Source organism: Malus domestica, chromosome 06 (genome assembly GCF_042453785.1).
Source record: "Malus domestica chromosome 06, GDT2T_hap1".
Lineage (NCBI taxonomy): Eukaryota > Viridiplantae > Streptophyta > Magnoliopsida > Rosales > Rosaceae > Malus > Malus domestica.
Genome location: NC_091666.1, coordinates 2,552,442 through 2,575,348, shown reverse-complemented (window position 1 = coordinate 2,575,348; position 22,907 = coordinate 2,552,442). Strand labels below are relative to the sequence as shown.

Below are 22,907 nucleotides of genomic sequence, written 5' to 3'. Positions count from 1 at the left end.
AAAATTTTCAGCTTACAATGTAAATGAAAAAACAGGTGTAAAAATCATTTTTCGCACTATTTATTAAGGAAAAATTGGTCTTATATTAAATAAAGGTTTATTAATTGAAATGCCTCATGAAACAATGAACAACCATTTAGTCTCAATTTACCTCATAAAATTAGTTTTGCCTCATTTTGCTCTCTGAAAGACTGAAACTATCATTTTCAACTCTTTTAGTCTCACTTCACCTCATTTCGTTAAAGAACTATTAAATTCAAGGGTATTTTAGACATTTTATTTTGTACACATCTATTTACCTCTAGCCTATGCACTAGACCAATCTTAATTCTATTTTTGACAATTCTAATTCAAGCTCATTAGTTTTGGCCATTTAAAAAAAAAATTATTCAATCAATAGAAAATTCAAAGCATCAAAACATTATATCAATCAAATAAGGGTTACATTTTTGTTCTTAGTAATTTCACTTGCAAGGCATCCATGTATTGGCTAGAAACTTTGCACTTAAAAAATACTATTACAACAAAAAGGAAACATGATCAACCTATTTCAAAATATCTTTCTAATCGAAATTGACCTAACCGTAAGTTTCACCCATAAAAAACATGATCTCGTATCAGTTGCAGAAAATATAATCTCAAAAAATCCATTAAGCTATCATGTCCAAAATTCTTTCCAAACCAAAAAAAATCATTTAAAGCAAATGTGCATTGCAAACCAAAGTTTCACATTGTTACTTGAAATTTTTCTGTTGATTGAATAATTTACTTTTAAAAAGCCCTAAAAATCATGTCTTTGAATTAGAGTTGTTAAAATTGAAATTGAGATTGATTTAGTGCGTAGGCAGGGTGTAAAAAATAAAATATCTAAAATACCCTTGAATTTAACAGTTTTTTAAGTGAGTGTGGTGAAATGAGAGCAAAAGAGTTGAAAATGTTAGTTTCAAGAGGTAAAGTGAGACAAAACTAGTTTCAAGAAGTAAATTGAGACAAAATGACAGTTTCGAGGGTATTTCATTTTGGGTGAATTGTCAATTTAGTCCTTAACTTATCACCTTAGTGAAAATTAGGTCCTTGAATGATTTCTTTTAGAAAAATAAGTCCCTAAATTTATTAAAAACTGCTAATTTCATCGTATTATTATATTCAAAACTATTTTATCTAATTTTTCGTCAATTTAAGTCACTTGTCACATTTGAGAGTAAAATACCGTCATTTTCTTACCTATAAACCCTTTGACATTTCATATAGGTTACGAATTTAACGTTTACTTTACTTTTCAAAGTTAACTCTATACATTATTCTCCATGAAAAATACCAATTTGCCCTCTAATATGTATCATATGCAATTAACATGACTTAAATTGAACAGGGATGTAATTAGTAGATTTTTATAATTCAACGATTGCTTTTTCTGAAAAAAATAATTTAATCAAATAATAATTTAGTGGCTAAATTGACCGTTCACACCTTCATTTAATACGCGTTAAATAAAAGTGAAATTGTTCAATTCAGTGACTTATTGACTCCCGAAACCAGAAAGTGACACCCATCATACTTCTTTATAGATTCGCTTTCTTTCTTGTCTGTGTCGCCACTCGCCAGTAAAAGACTAACAGCTTTGTCTCTGACCGCCAAGATCAATCGATATCTAGCGCTAGAGCTAGGGTTTTACTGTATGGAGTCCATACGGAAGCAAGCCAGTAAGCTCAGGGAGCAAGTCGCAAAGCAACAGCAGGTTTGCTTTCTCCTTCCAGATTAAGTGCTTCTCTTTGTTTTTTATTAATGGTTGATTGGATTTAAGTTATTCCAAGTTTGGATTTTTTTTTGTTTATTCATACATACAAAGTTTTTCCAATCTTGCTCTTACTTGGAAGTTTGTGTTTGCGCTTTACCGGTTATTTTTAGGAAATTTTTTGGACTCCTTTGTATAATTTTGTTCAGAATTCATTACATATAATATATATATATATATGTATATATATCTACATATAACTACAATATCACCAATGTTAACGAAAAGTCCTAATCATTTCGATTACATAAAGAAAACCCATTTTGTTCAGCAAACAAAAAAGTGCTAATCTTTTCGATAAGATACAATACTTTTGTTTTGTGTAAATCATAATGGATATAAGTTGAAGAAAAGATACAATCTTAATCTACAGGAAATTCAAATTGTTTCCATGTCCATAAAAAAATTTTGTTAAGAATTTGGAAATGTGTCACCTGATATATTTATAGGTGATAAATGGTATGGTACTTCCCTGCTACTGTGTAATGGGGAAAGGATCAGATGTTGGGAGGATCTGTAGTTTGGAGATTAACCTTTAGCGTCAATTTTTCTGTGGCTTGATAGACTATCCAGATTTCATAAATTGGTCGTAGCAGGGTTTGTTCTTACGCCTTTTGTTTTGGGGAATTGGGATTTAAGATTTAGAAGAAATTTGAACAGAAAAAGATAGAGGAGTCATTTGCTCTGCAGGAGCTATTTGAAAGTTTGTTTGTCTTTAGATTAATTCCTCAGTGAAACTCATCATGATGCTTAAGGACTCTGGGAGGGCCACGTTGTAGATTGATCCTTGTGTTGTGTATATCATGCTGGATTTTGTAGATTGATCCTTATGTCGTGTGTATCATGCCTTCTAAAGTTCTAATATTAAAACACATTTTTCTTTTTAAAACAAGTTAGGATATATAGAAGTTCAAAGAGGTCGCACTTGGTGCGATGGCAAATGCCTTCGCCCATGAGCGGTAGGTCTCGGGTTCAAGACTTGGGAGCAGCCTCTCCATAAAATGGGGGTAAGGCTAGCCGATATTCACCTCTCCCAGACCCTGCGTAAAGCGGGAGCCTTGTGCACTGGGTACGACCTTTAGGATATATAGAAGTTCATTAGAATTTAGAACCTAAGTTCCTGCTGAGTTCAGGATTTTAGTTACTGTTGCTCTTTCAGTATGAAAAATGAATTTGTACTGTTTTCTCTTACTCCTTTGATGATTTAATGTAAGATGGACAAAGACAGTTATTGAATTCAATTCCAACTTCATTCACAATGTCCATTGAACCGTTCATAGTGCGTATCTTGCTGGTTTGTGTTAAAAATTAATCACAATTTAAACCCCCAGGAAAGTGATCTCAAGTTTACATAAAATAGGACTTGTGAACTTATCGCTAGAACCTAAGGTTCCTGCTTAGTTCAGGAGGACTTTAGTTACCATTTCAGTAGTAAAAAATTATGTACTAGTTTCTTAGTCTTGTGATGACTTAGTGGAAGACGAAAGAAGACGTGATTGATTCAATTATATCGACAATGTAGAATTGTGAATAAATTCATTGTTTTAAACTTGCTGTTTTGAATACATTGCAGGCTGTGTTGAAACGGTTGGGAAATTTAGGTAATGAAGCTGTTATGATTGATGAAGAGGAACTTATGTGTCACCAAAAACTTCAGGATTTGTATAATTCTACGAGGGCTACAAAGGTACATTTATCATGCCATCATCAAGTTGGCTATCATTTAACTACTTGTTCATTCTATTAGACATCACTATTGAATTACTCTTACCAAGTTCTAATTCTAACAATAAATTATGTTACCCAGCATTTTCAGCGGAGTGTTGTTCGGGGGGTTGAGGCTTTTATTTCTACTAGCTCAAAACAAATGGAAATAGGTCACTGCTCCCTCTAATTTGCTGCATTTGATTCCTTATACAAGTCTAGTAGATTAATTTTATCTTGATAATTTAGTGAGAAAGTTAGCTGAAAATTGCTGCAAATATGGAGCTGAAAATCAAAGCACTAGCACTCATCTAGCAAGGGGTTCTGAATACTTTGGCACTTCATATAATTCAATTGAAGATGAGAGAGAGGCTTTTCTTAAGGTCCTTGGTGAGCAGGTAATTTCTTCAATGTAATTTTTTTCTTAAATGTTTATAAACATTGGAGAAATCTCAAGATATGGCCATTGATTGAAATCAACATTTTGAACCAAAAGCAACGTACACATGTAACTTGTGTGTGCATGTGTGTGTTTTTGAAAACAATAAGCCATTTTGTTGGGAAATATGATCTGTGACTTCTTTTAATGTGGTGAATTCAGTTAGCTATATAAGCAATGAGTTTGTTTTACTGTTTGAGAGGCGTTAAGCATATGGGATACAGGTCAGGAGGTAGCACTGTCACATCTCACTAACCCACTTAACTTTAGTGAAGGTGGTAGTATCCCAAGGCCCTTTGCACAATGACAAGAGCCTTTGCTAATTGAATCATAAAAGAGCTTTTATAATGCTATACTTTACCAAAATCTATAATAAATTTTTGAGTTTCTTTCATTTTTTTTCCGTTCTTTTTGGTTTATAATCATGTCACAGGATTAAAATTTGTAGGTTGCTGAACCTTTACGGGCACAAATAGCAGGGGCTCCTTTGGAGGATGCTCGTCACTTGACTCATCGTTATGATAAATTGCGACAGGAGGTGGAAGCCCAGGTATATCTTAATGTCAATTGGTGTATCTAATGGTTCAGGAACATGCATTCTCGTAGGAAGTAAATATTTATCTTCTGATTAGGTGGCTGATGTATTGAGGCGTCGATTGAAATTCTCTTCAGTATCTGTAGAGAGTTCTGTGAAGCTTCAAAATGCAGAAGCAAGATTGACAGAGCTTAAATCTTCTACAGTGGCACTTGGGAAAGAAGCAACTGCCGCAATGTTGTCAGTTGAGGATCAGCAACAACAGATGACTTTTCATAAGCTTCGTACTATGGTATTGTTACTAATTGTTTGTGAGGACTGCACATGGCTATTCTATTACATCTTGGTTGCCATTTATGGATATAAAGTTGATTGTTGTCTATATGAAAGGCTTATTAAAGTAGTTACTGTTCTGTTTGTTCCCTGAAGATTTTATGTGATCAATGCTCCTTCAGTTTGATTAGTCTAATATGCATTGACTGAATTCGTGCTTCTTGTGCGAACCCCTATGGGAAGTTTGTTTTTCCCTGTTTAATCCATAAGTAATTAGTTCATGTCATTATAGGTGTATAATTTTTCGTTTCCCTATAATAGAAGGGAAAAAAAATCTTTACAACCATAAGAATCGATGCATAACTAGCTATGCTTCGTATTTTTGTGAAAACCTCATGAAAAATTGCAATATCCAGAACGCAAAGAACAGGGACACCCAGGAAACAGCTGCAACTTATTTACCTAAGGGAAATGCAATACATAATTGAAGATGTGCAAGCCATGATCTTCTCATATTTTAGGATGTTGTGGATGCATGGAAGATTGAAGATACAAGTGTTATATGTGGAAATGTACATAAATAAGGATGTGCAAGCCATGATCTTCTAGGGTATGCATAGGAGAATTACTTAAACCTAGTGCTTTATTGTAAAGAACCTTCCTTGTGTTTCCATATTGTATAGTTTAGCATTACATCACTCAGTCAAGAGTAGTGTTACACCACTAGAGTAGAAAATGACACAAAAAGAGGAACAGTATCTTCATTAATTGCATTTTGTTGGTGCTGTCAATGTTTTGTTGATAATAGGTTCCTTCTTTTGTCTTTGGTCTTGTGTTGCTTTTGTTATTATAGTCTCATTTATGAGCTTTATGTACTTGCAATTTAGGGCGACAAAGATGTACTTCTGTTTTCAGGTCAATAAAAGTTTGTTTGGTGTTAGAAACAACAATGTTTAATTAAAAGAATCTCTCTCTCTCTCTCTCTCTCTCTCTCTCTCTCTCAACATCATTGCATTACAGCAGAATCATTGCCCACTAGATATTAGTTATGCATTTTAGTTTTCTTTAACAAATTGGTTTGAAGCCACAGAAACTCAAGACTTAAAATTTAAATTCCAAGTCCTAAACAGCTTGTTTTGGTAAAAATTGGTCACGCATTTGAACGGTGTTAATGGGTGTTTGAACAATGTTGGCATCTAGAGTGTAACGCGTCCAATTGTTCGGTTAATTAACCAAGGAATATATGCACGTATATTAAGTTTATATGTACATATCTCAACACAACACATGTTTGTATGATTTATGTAGTCTACTTCTCAATGTGATAACTTGAAGTCGTCAACGAGTTGTCAAAATGATGGAAATTTTTCCCTGGGTTGTTATGCTCTCTTAGCCAGTTGTTTGGTGGGATGTCCAAACCTTAAAAACAGTCTGGGCCAATGGTAGAGAGTTTTAGACCATACTCATAGGAATTATAAATATGTACAGATTTCTAACATTGGATACTAATGTACAAATAGGGGCGGATAAATTCAGGATTTTCCTGAAGGCTTTTGGGAATGTGAAGGTTTGTTTAAAGGATTATCCGGTGACAGGGCTGTGTAACTACTGGTTTAGCGCATATACTTTTTTGCATTATTTTGTAAAATTTGAAGTTGTATACCTGTCTTATAGCAAAGGTTCGACATAGCAGGCAGTGATGATTTCATCTATCTTTTCTGATCGTCTCAATGATTCTCGCTTGTCTATATCATCTGTTGGAAATGTGTACTTTGTTTATAATTGGTTAGTCTGTAGGATGGAGGGGTATACTGGTATTTTGGATGTACACCGGATTTAATTTCATACAAGCTGTCGGAGGGTCATCCAAACTGCATAAGTGGAGTCAATGTTTCACAAATTTTGGGATAGGCATATATCTTTAACGATCCCGAAAGGTTTAGCATATGTTGTAAGTTATGGGCAACCCTTCTTATTTATCCTTTTGAGTGACTCGTTATCAGTTTCTCTCATGATCGAAGGACGTAGTAACTGGTTAGAACTTATAAGTGTTTCCTGCAGTTTCTTGTGGAGGTGATGCTGCTTGTTTTTCCGTTTCATAGCAACCCTACATGATTGATTTTTTCTCATAGTATATTATGAGTGAAGCCACGTTCTTTGTTTTTTGGTAAATAAGTGAATCCACATTTGATTAGTCTTTCTTCTTTCACTTCAAATTCTTTTCAATAAATTTCTCATATGATCACTAGACCAGTTATTCCTTCCATCTATGTCGCAATACTTGCCTTTCTTCATTATCCAAACTTTCTATTGCCTATTCCATGTTTTGATCACCTAATTTTTTCAATCATATGACATCCTTCTTTTTATGTACCATAGGACCTCACAAGAAGAAGAGGACTGGTGATGCATTTGAGTGGGATGCTTACTCTTTTCTTGGTGGTGACCTATGGGTGATATTGTTCTTAAACCCAAAGTTCCTTTAATCAAATGGTATTCTTATTTAGCATCTGTTACCGCAGCCCCTTACAATTATTAAAATAAATGCATTAAGGTTTAGCAGATTGGATCATAAGTTGTTTTTTTTTTCCTTTTTCCATCTAGTGTCATGTTTTTGTGCGGGATGAAATTAGTGCTACAAAAGAGATGTGAAAATAGGGTCAACTTATATAGGCTAATAACCTTGTCGAACAAACAAACAGTAGTAATAATGAAATCCTAAAGCATTAAACCCTAAACCCTAAACCCTAATTTTATTCCCCTTGACTCCTCCTGAACCAAGAACTTTCATTTGGCGAATTTTGGTTTATAAATGTTTGAGCACTTGAGTAACTAATGAAAGTCATGTTTGCATCTTAATGTCTTTTCATTTAATATTTCCTAGTTTTTACCACTTTTGCTATTTCAACCCCACAAAATTTTAAGTTTCGATCATTCTGTACTGCTGATATTATGAAATGTTGTATGTAGTTTCTCTACCATAGCATCATTTTATATGTAGAATTCTGAAGAACTGGTATATATATGATTCCTTTATATTGAGCACCAAGGAAATAATAGTGGCTCATCTGTCAACAGAGGACCTTTTGGAAATGCTTGTAGGGGAGCGTTAAAAACGTTTGGGTATTGAAATGCATTTTTGGTGTTGTTTGACTGAGATTGTTAAAGGTGCTTTATGAGTCATAGATGCACATTTTTCTGCTGTCATGAGAGGTGCTTCTCAAGAAGCACTTCCATGTTGCATTTCTAGGAAGCATTTAATAGAAATCTCAATCTGCTTCTATTGAAAGTGCTTACAACAAATGCGCATTTGAGTGTAAGTGCTTCTAACTGAAGTTTAAATGCTTTGCTTTAGCTGGAGAGGGTGAGTAGATTAAATGAGAGAAGGGCTCATCACTTCCAGGGTAAATAATAATTTTCAAAGCTCAAGGGTCAGAAATTCTTGCTATTGTGTATCTAAATATATAACTGTAAAGTTATGGTGTCTGTAGTACTTGGTGGGTTTGTCATTACTGTAATAGTTTATCATACTAAATTTGGCTAGGAACTGGTAGCATGTTGTATTTTTCTTCCGAGCTTACATTTCTGCATTTGACTCTAATGAAAGTATGTTTTGCAGGTTGATGCGGAGAGATCATTTCATCAACATGCTCTTGCTATTTTAGACAAGCTACATTCTGAGGTTTGCTCTACATAGCCTGGCTCTGTATATTTTTATCATTATGGATGGTTTCTTATCTTTTTTATATACATAAAAGTTTGTGAATACCGTATTATTTTAAATGGTCAGATGATTCTGGAGAAGCCACCAAATGAATTCTCATCGCAATCGGTGGAAGTGCATCATGATACTATTTCAAATATATCTGATGATCATGGACAACTTAACCAAGATGGCACTTTCTTCATTGCAAGAGTAAGGCCTTTGAAATCCTTGAAATTCTATTCCCAACAACCAAAAGAAAGTGCTGCGCTCGTTCATTTATATCACAGTTTCTGAATTTATTTTTTCCTAGTTGGTTCCCATATTCTTCACTTCTGAAAACAACATGGATTCTAAAACTAGTGCTTTTATGGGAAGCAGCAAAAATGACGGTATATGAGTTTTCATCTGTATAGAAAAGGCCGTCGACTGTTGTCATATTGACTCCAATTACAAATTTACAATAGCCTTATAGCTCACTGAAACCAATCTAAAATACCCTGAAATTCTGAGCTTTTCTCGGTGTTAATCCTTTTTCACATCATTTTCCAGGCTATTCACCCGTTTGAGGCTCAAGCGGATGGAGAGTTGAATCTGTCCGTTGATGATTATGTTGTAGTTCGTCAGGTAGGTGAACCACCCCGAATTTGATTTCTGCTATGGCTTCTGCATAAATGTAGACTTTTTATTTTTTCAGACAACCAAAGTGTGCACTGCTGCTCTCTCTGAGTTATTATATTTTCTATAACAGTTAGGAAAGGAAGGAAATTTTGGATAACTAGGCGGGATCATTTTCCTAACGTTGTTTGAATGTTTAGTAGGAGGAATGAATGAACTATTTTGTTCTCTTATAGTACAGCCCTTGTATAAAACATTTCTTTTTTCGTTTGCATCTTACACATTCAAACAAAAGAAATTAAAGCGTAATCCTTCTCCGTTTATCATTTGGTGGCGATTTTAATTTTACGTCATATGAATGTGTTATAGGTCGGCTCTAATGGATGGTCTGAAGGAGAAAGCAACGGCAAGGCCGGATGGTTTCCATCTGCATATATAGAGAGGCAGGAGAAAGCGCCATCCGGCAAGTTAATGTAAGCAAAGTTCATTCACATGTTCCCCACACCTATATAAACTTGGTATAAACTGTATATACCAATTTTTCGTTCTGTATAATAGTTCGTACGTTTGGACGGGTTGCTCGACCATTTCATCTACACACGGTGTGAAGAAAAATATTATATTTGTAGTTCAAGTAATTTTGGTGCAATATTGCTCTAATTCTGGATGTATCATACTTTTGTCAATCAAGTTTGGCCTTGGATATGTTTGGTTTTTGTATGATCACTTCAGAATTATATCCTTTGGTTTTGGAAAAGAAGTACAAAATATATGTTACAAAACATGGTTAATTTCTAGAGGAATTTCTCCTAAATATATCTTAAGAAGGTTGGGTAGATTAGGCAAAAAATTGACTACAAAATTTCCAATCGTACAAAACCACGAGATCTTTATCAAAGTTTTCAATAGTATATATAAATATTAAATATAATATTTTTCCAAATTTCTAATCCAATCATAATCTTATTTCCAAATTCGTGCACAATTGGGAGATTAAATATCAACACGTTGAACTATACATAAAAAATCAGCTGCAACGTTTGGAGAGGGGGAAAGAATGTATGGTTTTGTGACATGGCGGTGCCGCCAGGCGAGAAAGGGTCGTCAAAGAATTATTGATGGTAAAACCATAACTGTCATTCGCTCAAAGAAATGTATAACTCCTCACTTTGATCTCTGAGATTTAAAGTCAATCAAAATGGTCCGTGGATTGTCCACCATTAGTTATTTTGATTCTTCTGTGAGAAATTTCCGTTAAATTGAAAATATTTTTGTCAAAACTCCTTTAGAACTAGTAGTTTTTTCAATTTAACGAAGATTTTTCACAGCACCAAAATGATTGACAGTTGACAATATCAGGAACCACTTCTATCAATTATAAATTCCAGGGGATCATAGAGTTATGACAATCTCAAAAATCATTTTGGCAAAAACACTTTTACACTATGTTTGGATGAAGAAATTTAAAATTACTAAGGAATTTTAAAATGACAGAAATTGAAATAACGAGGTTTTATTTTCTAAAGTAAATTTTCTTGTTTGGTTAACCTAAAAGAACAATGAAATTAAATACGAAATTTGTTATTTTTAAACTCTCAATCATAGAAATTGGGAAATGACACCCATTTACATGGAATTTGAACTTGAGAATTAGAAGTCCCAAATTCCAAGTTTTTTTTCCACGCGGAAATTCTAAATTTCTATGTTTATGAATCCAAAAAAGGAAATTGATGCATGTCAATTTATAAATTCTGACTTTATCAAAATTCCAAGTTTATTTCCCTCATCCAAACATAGTATTAGAGAAATGTGAATTCGAAGAATTATACTCAAAATAAGCTTGACAAAATAGATTGCGCAATGCAACTACGTCCGGTCAATTTTATGATTACGTGACAACAATTGATTAGCCAGCAACGCTACTCAAACAATAAGTGGTTGCAAGAAAGAATCTCTTTTACGGTATAGGCAGTGACATCATTCCATGTTGGTCGGAACCCCATCTCTACACATTATTTGTTTACAGCAAACAATAAATTGACCCGTCGATTGGCAATCAAGCGCAAACAGAATAGGCATTGCAAATCGTACTAGGAAAACAAAGTACAAGAAATCGAATCCTTTCTGCCAAAGCATTTAAATCAAGATCAAGGAAGATTAAGAATTAAAATGATGAAAGGGGAAACATAATATTACAAACAATAGCGATAACAGCGGGCACCAGCGCTCTACTACATCCGACTGTTTATTGCCATGTAATCATATTTTACAAAAATGGCATAAACAAGAATCATTTGCAGAGGGACCTATTTGTATAAATATCATATACACTTAACTTTGGGAAACAAAAGGCAGGAGGAATTACCAAAGTATGAACGCAACCGCGCAAAATGAGAACAAAAGGAGCGAATTGCATCCACAATCTCGTTGATGATGAATACGATGTTTGAACAGAGGCAATGTTGACTACAGATGTGCATGCCATCTTCTAAATGCCATTTATCTGCAGAAAGAATGAACGAATGAAATGGCTGATATACCTTCACAGAGTCTTCGTCCCTTCCGCTGCTTGCACTGCATATCTGATACAACAGTGATGTAAACGAAAATTCTGACTTGCCATCTGCACAAAGCCTTTTTAGTCAGAGCTGGAATCGTAGAAGTCACTAGGGCACGGTGTCATGACTTCGGATTCAAGCAGCTGGACCACCCTGTGCATAGAGGGTCGATCTTCTGAAGTTGAAGAAACGCATTGAATGGCGACAGAGAGCAGGGCGTCAAGGCTTTCAGTTTGCACCCCCTCACACTGTGGATCAACAATTTCTCTTTGCCTATTTTCTGTGACCAGAAAATTTAACTGCAAAGGGAATTACAGATAAATTAGAAGAACTAAATTGAAGAAACGATACCCATTCCAAAAATGATGTCATCAAGAAATTTCACATAATATTTACTTTGATTGGAACAATCGATGAAAACCAGAGAATTTTCTTTTTCTTTCTTTCACCTATTATATTCAACATGAGGCGTAATTGATTTCCAACAGCTGACATGGACATGCAGATCACAATTAACTATGTTCCCACTATTCCCAACTAAATTTTATGTATGCTAAAACAAACATGGCCCTACTGCAGTCAACAATATAGAACATGATTTACGTTCGTATCAAAACGCATAATTAGTTTTGACAAAAACCATACCCAGCCAACAATGTTGAAGCCCTTCTCAATGAATGATGCATCTGTGGGTCGTTTTCCACTTAATACTTCAAGCACCAGGACCCCAAAACTATAAACATCAGTCTTTTCAGTTGCTCTACCACTTTGCATATACTCTGCCAATGATGTCACATAACTCAGAATGTATGTAAATTTAACATAAAATATATCGTACTATTTCAGAATTAACTGCCAGTAGAATGACCACCAAGTTTTCCTCACTTTACGTAACATAAACATATGTCATCTATTACGCGAAGCTGATTTGGAAGCCCATACATTATCAGACACCTATAACCAGAGCAGTTGTAAGTGCATGCAAACGCATTCAATCATATTTTATTTTTACTTGGGAGTTCTATTGTGTTGTTTACTATTCTGCCACTGGTCAGGCTCTTTTAGGCTGCTATGCTGCTCCATTTGGTTGTTTAGTTTAGTACATTGCTGTTTCACTTACTACCCCAAAAATTTACAAGTCTAGACCTCCCTAGTATTTGTGCACATAAATTGTTATGGTAGTGTGCAAAAATCTGCTGTAGGTCAATCATTTATCTCCAACTACCATGGATCTGGTCAATGTAATTGAGGGAAGCGATTTCCACACCCTTTTTCTCCCAATACACACCCCTTTTATTTCTGGCATTCAGATTGAACAAATCAAGGGAGAATCAGAGGACAGAACTACAGGGGTGTGCAGAAATCATTTCCCATAGTTATAGAACAATATCCACATTCAGAGAGCTCAGAGCTCAAAGTAACAAAACAGGAAACTATGGTAATTTTTTCTTACCTGGCGCCAGATAACCAAATGTTCCTGCAACAATTGTCGTAATGTGAGATTCTTCGTCCTCCAACAGTTTGGCTAGTCCAAAGTCAGAAACTCGTGCCTCAAGATTTCCATCAAGTAAAATGTTGCTTGACTTTATGTCTCGATGTATGATCCTAGGTGAGCAATCATGATGCAAGTAGGCCAGGCCTTTTGCTGCTCCCATAATAATATTCAATCGTGCATCCCAATCAAGCTGCTCAGATCTTTCTGTTCAAGGGATTATGGAATATTATTGTTCCAAGGGTTTATTTCTATGTAGCAAATATGTATAATGTGTCGTCAAATATTTTAAAAACTTCTATCAAGAAAAGTACATATGTATATTACCAAATACTGAGCCTGATCAATGCCTTGTGTACCTCTGATGGAGATCATGATGTGCATCTAAACACTTATGCACAACAACCTCACATGGTGAGTTTAGGTTGTTTCACACATTTATGGTTAACTTTGTCAAGTATTTTTATTTGGATTTGTGTCCTTTTGTTGGACGGTTTTAAGTGTTGAATTTCTTTCAGACAGTAAGTTTCATTTCAAGGGTTTCTCTCTCTTTAATTTAGTCTCTTTAACCTTCTCTTCCCGGGTCCTACATTCATTTACCCCCTTACTTCATGTATAAATAACTTTATTATTCATATAAACCAGATGCACATGTAACATGTTAAGGCAATGAAAATAAACACAAGAAAAGAGCATCTAACCATGAAGAGCTTCATCAAGGCTTCCACCAGATAGGAAATCATAGATTAACAACTTTGATGTTGGAGAATTGCAATAGCCCCTCAAATTCACTAGGTACCGGTGTTTTATACTTCCAAGAATTTCTAGCTCCCTCTCGAAAAAACGATCAAACCCCTCATTCATCTTTACAATTCTTTTTAATGCAAATACTTTGTCGTCATCCATTGCAAGCTTGTACACTGTTCCAAAGCCACCAACACCAATAATATGTTCCTCATTCAAAGTCTCTAATTTCTTAATTATGTCTTTAGAAGAGTACGGCAAATCCCCATGAAACATTACAATTGATGCGCCTGGAGCAAAAAGACTGTTAGTCAAGATTTCAAAAACTAGGAACTCAAGATTTGTTTTGAGTTAAATCAAATATAACTCAGAAAATAGCTAAGAATCAGTACCTTCCCTAACATCCATTGCAAGACCTTTACTGTCATGTTTACCAAACTTTTTATAAAGAAAGCAACCCCAAAAACACATGAGAGCCACCAAAAGAAGTGCACCCACAGTTGCTGACGCACTAATAAGTAGCCTACCAGAGTATTTCTTCTTTCCACCTTGATTTAGCTCTACAAAAGTTTGAATACTAAACATGAATACCATAATGTTGTCAACACTTGGGATTCTCCAGAGGGAAAATTTAAAATTCTTCAAGGATTTCACCAACTTGAAAAGTCATAGTGAAACCAAAATAATTTGAAGACTTTCACATTCTAAAGAATCTCTGCATAATCACAAACATTGCACCCATCTATTTCACATCCAAGAAGGTTTACCTGAGCTTGGAGATTGGGAATTTGGTGATTCCCCAGGGACATCTTTGCATACCAGATTGATTTGTTTCCCACACAAACCACGATTTCCATCAAAGCTGCAAGAAAATGTGTCAATGACTCTAAAGAGCATGAAAATCTTTGGGGACTGCATTGTCATAGTTCAATATAGGTATAACAGGTCTTTAACCGGGGCACTATAGAGATTTTAAGCTATGTCTCACAGACAAGAGTTTGGAGAGGCGGTGACATGAGAATAGTCCCTCCCAAATTTCATGTTTTCATTACAAATTATTTTCATCATACTGGAAGACAAAACATAAAGGACACATTGGATAATAAATAGTTTGAGATGCTTTTCTTGTATTCCTGTATCGCTAGAAATGTAAGCCATCACATAGCTTCACTATTTACTGAAAACACAAACTTTACCAGATAATTAGTACTTACGAGCTTTCAGGTAAGTTGGTAAGCACTCCATCAGATGGTATTGGTCCAACCAGAAAATTGTTTGACACATTGCTACAGAAATTCAAGATTCCATTAATCAATAAAACACGACTTTATGTTAAATAAAACACCAATTGTCAAGTTTTAACATTACAGAAAACATTCCATTAATCAATAAAACATGACTTTATGTTAAATAAAACACCAATTGTCAAGTTTTAACATTACAGAAAAGAATGGGGTAACTCACAGCGCAACAAGCTTATCCAACTTCCCTAGTGACAAAGGAATATTTCCACTGAGAGAGTTACTTGAAATATCTCTGTAAATATGAAACATAGAATAGTAATGATTTCCACATTGTAACACCAAATGTACTGGAATTATGAAACATGTGATACGATAAATTGGACTTCATCTCCTACCAAGAAATATCCATGCTTTCCACAAATTTTTTAACATCTTAACAATTTGAACAATCTGATATTAAAGTTTGTAAGAAATTAAAGTCACTTCATGCCATATTATTGATCCTATTAAGCTATTTCTTCATTGTTTTAGAAATATTTTGACTGTTCCATAGCATCTAAAACAAAAATAAACACAACATATGCAAACAATTCAGAAGCTCAGCCAAATATCTAATCTATAAAGACAGGAAAGAAATACTAATCGTTATCTATTTTGTCCATATTTTTTCAGTTTCACAGTTACTAATCACAGGATGCATTGCACAATGGGTGCAATAGATTTGAAAGTGGAACTTCAACTTGCTGCAAGGGGGATAGAGGTTGATTGGTTTAATTTTTCATTTGTAAATGGCGGAATACCACACAACCTATATAAGCGAAGAGTTTATTTGTAAATGTTAGAAGCAAGTCAGAGATAGCAGTTACTGTTCAAGAATGTGTAAAACTGTAAAAGATTGAAAATTGAAACTGTAGGAGTTATTCATTATTGTCATGATAAATCATAACAGGGGTATCCTCGACAAATGAAACAAAATAAAATAATGGCACTGAAAGAAATATTACATAATGCAGAAACTAGGAATGAAGAAGCATCAGAAAAATCAAACAAACAATATCTTTAAATCCGACTTCCCTAACTACAATGGTATAATATGAAACTCAAAATTTTATGCATAGATTTTTTTTTTTTTTTGTTATGCATATATATGTTAATTGTATAGTATTTATTTACCGAGGCATTCTTAAATCTGGTGATGATGAGACAATTACATAAACGTTCAACAATGAAAGCATATACTGACTGAAAATAAATTACTTAACAAACATAGAAAATAGGTAAATGAAGTAAAAAAGAAATTGAAAGACATTTTTTGTTAAACAAAAAAAAAAGTGTTTATCAGCATGTTTGAAACAACTCACAAGAATTGGAGGTCTGAAAGCTTTCCCAATTCACTTGGAATTAATCCACTCAAGTAATTACCCTGCAAGTATCTGCAGCAACCAAAAAAACGCAACTTTAGCACAAAACAAACAGGATTATACAAGTAAAAAAGAAATGCAGTGTAAGCAAATGTAAACAAATTATGAAAAGCTACAACTTATAGCTGAATCCGCAACTGGATTGCCCAATTCAAAAAAAATACAGATAACATACATATAATTATTTCGGACTTTTTATTGCAAATGTCAACAAATTGTGAATGCTACAACTTGGTCAAGCTGTACTCAAGCACAAGTTATATGATAGATTCTATGAAGGGGAAAAAAAACTAAAATGTGAAAGTGAGAAGCATCTTCTATTACATATCAGAAACAAAAATTTATTGAAAATTATACAAGATTATAGAAAGAACTACATGCACAAGATATCCACCTGAAAGCAGTTCCAACAACTACCGAAAAGCCATTAACCTTGTGATTAGATAACTAAATCTATCTCCCAAATAACTACAGCCTACCAAACAACCTTATTTTTTCATGCACTCATTGTCTTCCTATTATTGCAAATGATTATTCCAACCATCCCATTGTAATCTGCAAGGAAGTTCTTGCATGAAGGGAAATCATATTGTCTTAATTGAAACAATTTTCCAGTGCTTGGTTTGACGTGTTTCAAATAACTGCCAAGTGTGTGAAAATTGGTAAACTAATCACACTGTAAATTTCCATTTTCAAGGTAAAATTGCAGCCCCTATTGTATTTTTGGGTCCTATTATCGTTGGGAATGATGTTTAAGAGATGTTGAAAACTCACTTAGCTAATGAATCTGAGAGAGATCAAGGGGTTGCGAGAAATTAAATAATGTCTTTGTACAGAAGTTCTGCCGATCAGGAAAATGCATATTCCCAAATAAAAATAAAATGCTTTTTTTTTTTTTTTTTTTTTTGTTTCTTCTTTAACTGTCCATTCTGCAACATAAGCGATATCAGAATATGTGTACGAAAGGTAGATATGTTGATGAAAGGTATCAAAAGCTTGATGTAAAACTTATCTACCTTTAGCACACATAATCTGATATTGCTTATGTTGTGAGGTGAGTGTAGTCGGCAGTTTATGCATGCACCCCATTCTCCCCATCTAGAGGTAGTTTTACATGTGATATTTGAACTATGCTCCTGGATAAGGATATATATTCTCTAAGAATGGACACTTAGAGGTGGAAGTATGCACAGGCACCGAAGAGGTTGTTTCTGTTAGTGATGGAAGTTCTATTCTAAGCTACTACACCTACATTGTGAACCTTGCCATCCAGAAAATGAGAAACAATCAATTGTTGCGATATCATGTGCGAAAGCAGAAACTTCAGGCTATGGGTTATGGGACTTGTGAATTAGTATTTGGTTACACATATCGATCAAAGTATTGAATTTAAAACAAGGTGTTCATGTGAGATTTTATACCGATAACAAGCCTTCAATCAGTATAGCTCTCAATTCTACTGATCACGATAAGACTAAATTTATTGAATTTGTGGAGAATTTTATTACGGAGAGACTAGATGCAATAATTATTCATACACTGTTTGTCATGACAGGGGATACTAGAATCTCACAAAAGGCCATCTATAAAGTTTTTCATTCAACTATTGGCAATTGAGCATCTGTAATTTATACACCAGCTTGAAGGGGACTGCTGGTATTATTAACAAACAGAAATTTCAAGCCACCAGTTAATCAAGTCACGTCATCATATGATATACAAAGAACTAAAAGAATAACCTTTTTAGCGGTAATGGGAAAAAACACCCCCCCAAAAAAAAGTGATGAACAATGTATCTGTTATTAACCAACATTTTTGCCAAATCACTTTATATAATGATCTCCGACCACAACTAGTTAGAAACAGATGCAAACATCATTCAGTAGTGAACATGAGAACATTTATTGCAAGATAACAATTCGTGCAGGTAGACTTACATTCTCTCCAACTGTGTGCAATTCCCCAGGTCTGAAGGAATAGTCCCATAAAAGTTGTTGTTATGAAGAGCTCTACAACATAATACATCATAGACATGATCAGTGAGAGAAGAAAATTTGATATACCAAAGATACATCAATTACCATAATTGCTATTATATCTCTTAACATCACATACAAAATCGTAAGCTGATCTAGCTTCCCAAGGTCTGGAGGTATAAATCCACTCAATTTGTGACCAGCAAGACTCCTGCAAGATAAGCCATAAGAAACAAACTTATAACTGTAAGGCACAAAATTTACACGACACTCATACACTGCAACCTTTTTTAAATTTTAAAATCGAAAGGATGAAAGTTTATTAACAACTGGACACTATCTTTATTAAATAGGACAGAAGGTTTAAGTATGATTAACCCTATCAAAATGAAATCAGAAGAATAAATTAGGTCTCAATCATCTATTCGCGAATGGGTTAAGTAATGTGTATGCCTCACTGCCACTGTACAGGTAGGACATCCGTTCCCCAATTAGACAGTTACGTGTACTACTTTTCATTTATTTTACATCTGTTGTGGGGGTTACTTTTAGTTCTCCACCTCCTCAATTTGTATTATAATAGAGAAAAAAAATAACATTACTTATTCCATTTCAACCATAGAGTCCATCACTCCATATAAGAGCCAAAATCATACACTCAAAGATTTCTTGTTATTCCCCAGGAACAGAGCATTAATTTCCAACAAAAGAAGATAATTTCAAGGGCAAGCCCAAAAATATCAAACATTCCCAATAACCAAGACTATGTCTTGTGGAAAACCAATGTCAAGAGATGTGCTCATCTCACTACATAATCTTTTTGTTCATTTAGTATGAAAATAGAACTCACAAAAATAAGATACAAGATATCAACCATATGAGAAAAATAAAAACCAAAACCATAAACATAAATCCCAAGAAACAAGTTTCTGTTCGATAAACATAGAAACTGATGAAAATAAACAGAATTGTAGTCATTAACACTCACAAGTAGATTACTCTCTTTGTTTTGTTATCACATTTCACTCCTTTCCAATTACATGGATCAGGATCTTCTGGTCTCCATCGAAGAAGGATACCATCTGAACTAACAACTGCTGTCCTGAAGCTTAAAAGTGCCTCACCTACAAAATATATCAATGTCTATATCAGATTAGGGCATGTCATCTCCTTTGATAGACCAACAGCTATAGTGTAATAAGTATATTTGTTATTTTAAAAAAAAAAAAAGCTGTAATTAATAAGAAATAACTTGTGCTACACAAAACAAAAAAAATAGGGAATACTTGGCCAGTATATTATATGATTACAAACTATCCAAGCTTTTTTTAATTTCTAAATACACTAATACAACCAATTTTTTCAAATTAAGTAAAAGTAAACACTACTATGGACACATTCTTGGCATCACTGAATGTTTTTACCATTCTCGGTGGTATAAGATGCCACCGTGTCAGAATATCTTATCCATCTCTCCAGGAAAATGGATATCTCCAGAAGAGATTTTATGTGATTACCAAATTAGTCTTCTACCAAACTTCACATAGACTATTATCAGTACAGCAGCAAAAAAAAAAAAAAAGGTCGTACCCAGTGCACAAGGCTCCCGCTTTACGCAGGGTCTGGGAGAGGTGAATGTCGGCTAGCCTTACCCCCATTTATGGAGAGGCTGCTCCCAAATATCAGTACAGCAGCAAATTAGAAAAAAACAAAAATGATATGCAGTATCCCCAAGGTTTTCCTTTAATGATAATAACTGTTAAGTCAATATTTTTTTCATCAGTTATAGTATTTGGCATGCCTCAAGATAACTTAAAACTTTTAAAAAAAAAAAAAAAAACAAAACAAAAGGAAAAACTAAAATATGTCAAATTACCATCAGGACTAATAGCTCTGATTTCATTCATTGTTATATAAAGCAGTAGAATGTAAAGAAGCCAGAGCCCTCTCCATTTCACCAAAAAGATGCCCATAGTGGCACTGGTCAAGCATAATACAGAAACAATAATTCATCTGGCAAGCCAAGGTTTACAATGCTTCCTTCTAGTTGACATTGACATCCAGCAGCCGGAAATGAAAGAAAAGGGAAACCTGAAAATGAACATGAATTAATTTTAATAGCAGTTTGAACACGACCAAACTTCCATCCTAACCAATATAGTTCCCATTAATGGGGTGCAAAATGAGAAAGAACTATAGAAGCATCGTGTACAATGAAATTACGACACACACAGTAAGCGATAAAGTAAAAGTGCATTCACGAATTAGCGGACCAGATAGTGCAAACAATATACAACTACATTTAAAAAGATCAAGGAAAGAGACAACCAATACCAAAAGAGATATTTTCGATATGAGGGCCCAAGCTCTGAAACTAACCATTTCATAGCTACCCTTGTACTCCCAATTCTACCTTCCACTCACCAACTCAGGGCCTTCACAACCCTAAATTTATATTCAGTATACGATACTTCGTTTTTGACCCAACAAAACAAAACCCAGATTTGACTAAAGGTAAAACAGAAGTCTTTACATATTGATTATTGACCAGCACAAATATGTAGTAAACCGTCAAAATTCAACAAATTTTAGCACGATAGGTAAAAATGTAATTTATCACAATAAGTAATTTAGTATAACAAGCTTCATAGCCATAAGGGCTAATCAAACAATGTCAATCAACAAATGCAATTAGTAAATCGAATAATATATCGAAATTATCCGAAAGCAACGAAGGAACATCCACAAACACAAAATCTTAAGCTCCATTAACCATTTTTCGATTTTTGAAATTAGAAATTTATGAAATTCCAAGTCCACTGCAAGTCCTAACAGCTAAAACCAAGTCAATTACCCTCCAATTCACCAGTAATTACAAGTTTACACAGTTAGCTAACATGGTAACAAAAAAGATAAAACTTGAGGTGAAATTGAAGTGAGATTTACCGATGAATGCTGAAAGATGAAGCAGCAGCTCTGGTTTTCGATCGATCTGAGACGAATGCAATGCAGATTGAGCTGGAACGGAGAGATGTGGCACAAGAAGCCAAAACGACACCGCACCCACTCTGTCCGACTCTCCCAAGTGTCTGAGATTTGTGTGATGCCTAAGACGGGGGAGAGAGAGAAGAGAGAGAGAGGCGAGTGGCTGTGAGAGTGAGGAGAGAGAGAGTGTGTGTGTGTGTGTGTGTGTGAGGAGGAGAGTGAGTGTGGAATTTTAGATGCTTTTGAGAATTAAAAAATAAATAAATAATTGGAATAAAAAAGGGCATCGGCGAAGCGAATAGAAGGAAAGTGGTTTCGCACGAGTCTACGCTGACCTTCCGTACGTGCCGGTTGCCACCGACACATATCATTGGAAACTCCCCAAGAGGATCCTAGCTGTAATTCTTTGTTAAGAATCATTCAATTACATTCTTTCATAGTATATCATGCGGTTAAAAATTATTATAATTTTTTTTATTTAAAATTAAATATAAATAGTATCTGACAAAAACTAGTCACACGATATATGATAAACATATGTAATTAGAGGATCTCCTAGATCCTCACAAAAAAAATCCAGCAAGTAACCACTCTCGAAAACACCCTACTAAAAAAAAGATAACTGACCAAAAATAAAAATGAAAAAAATATAAATAATTTGATGGGAGGGATTTGCATGGTACAAGTACACTGGCATATGGAGTCACGTGCCAGTAATACAAGAACATGTGCTATTGTTTTTCACATCTCATTATGTTATTAGCATGAGATGTCGTTGTGGCGAATATAATGGTGAACTCGTGTCATAAAAATTGTTTCTCATTCTACCGTAACGTAAATAGTGCATTTACTTTTTATTGTGTATTAAGTATAACGATTCTATTTATATTTTTCTATTAAAAAACGATATTCTTTATATTCAAGGATGGGGGATTTAAGCTAGATAAAAGAAAAAAAGATAATTTTCTCATTTCACACATAATTGTTTAATCTTATATATTGGTTACGTTGGGTTTATTAATAAATTAAATTGAAATTGAGTGTTATAAGAAATTGATCATGTTTTTGAATTTTAATATAGGGTTGTGATATCGACACATCATTTTTTACTTCTCACACATCTTTTTAATTTTCGGCCGTCGGATCAGATGAATTGAATAAGATCAAAGAACATAATTAATAAGATGTGTGTGAGAAGTAAAAATGGGTGTGTGAATAACACACCCCTTAATATATTGTTTATGTTATTAAGTTTTGGTGTTGTTTATTTTAGGATTTTACAATGTAAGTTTAGAACGTGAAATGAAAGTTTAGGGTTTTAAAATGCTAGTTAGGCCACATGGCTACAAGTATAAGACTTACTCCAACCCAAAACTCAAATTTTAGGTTCTAAACTTACTCCAACTTGCTTCAACCCTTA

The 22,907-nt window shown here is 34.3% G+C and overlaps 2 protein-coding genes across 3 annotated transcripts; one reads left to right on the top strand and one right to left on the bottom strand.

The window, feature by feature from the left end:
- Positions 1-1,521: 1,521 nt before the first annotated feature.
- LOC103436825 (SH3 domain-containing protein 1) lies at positions 1,522-9,772 on the top strand. Of its 2 annotated transcripts, XM_070823376.1 has the most exons (11): positions 1,522-1,738; positions 3,369-3,482; positions 3,603-3,672; positions 3,749-3,897; positions 4,387-4,488; positions 4,571-4,765; positions 8,366-8,428; positions 8,537-8,662; positions 9,002-9,076; positions 9,437-9,478; positions 9,536-9,772. In XM_070823376.1, exons 1-11 carry the CDS (start codon positions 1,679-1,681, stop codon positions 9,542-9,544), a joined length of 1,005 nt encoding a protein of 334 aa, XP_070679477.1. In that variant the 5' UTR covers positions 1,522-1,678; the 3' UTR covers positions 9,545-9,772. The 2 variants fall into 2 exon arrangements, with proteins under 2 accessions (XP_070679477.1, XP_008373493.1); XM_008375271.4 differs by having other exon boundaries at positions 9,437-9,772.
- A 1,430-nt stretch (positions 9,773-11,202) lies between these two features.
- On the bottom strand, positions 11,203-21,843 carry LOC103436826 (LRR receptor-like serine/threonine-protein kinase FEI 2). Its single transcript, XM_008375273.4, has 14 exons — positions 21,449-21,843; positions 20,379-20,593; positions 19,491-19,626; positions 18,642-18,713; positions 18,464-18,535; positions 16,467-16,538; positions 15,326-15,397; positions 15,076-15,147; positions 14,629-14,723; positions 14,254-14,421; positions 13,819-14,151; positions 13,079-13,324; positions 12,271-12,404; positions 11,203-11,924 (listed from the first exon to the last, which is right to left on the bottom strand). Exons 2-14 carry the CDS (start codon positions 20,473-20,475, stop codon positions 11,706-11,708), a joined length of 1,788 nt encoding a protein of 595 aa, XP_008373495.3. The 5' UTR covers positions 20,476-20,593; positions 21,449-21,843; the 3' UTR covers positions 11,203-11,705.
- Positions 21,844-22,907: the final 1,064 nt, after the last annotated feature.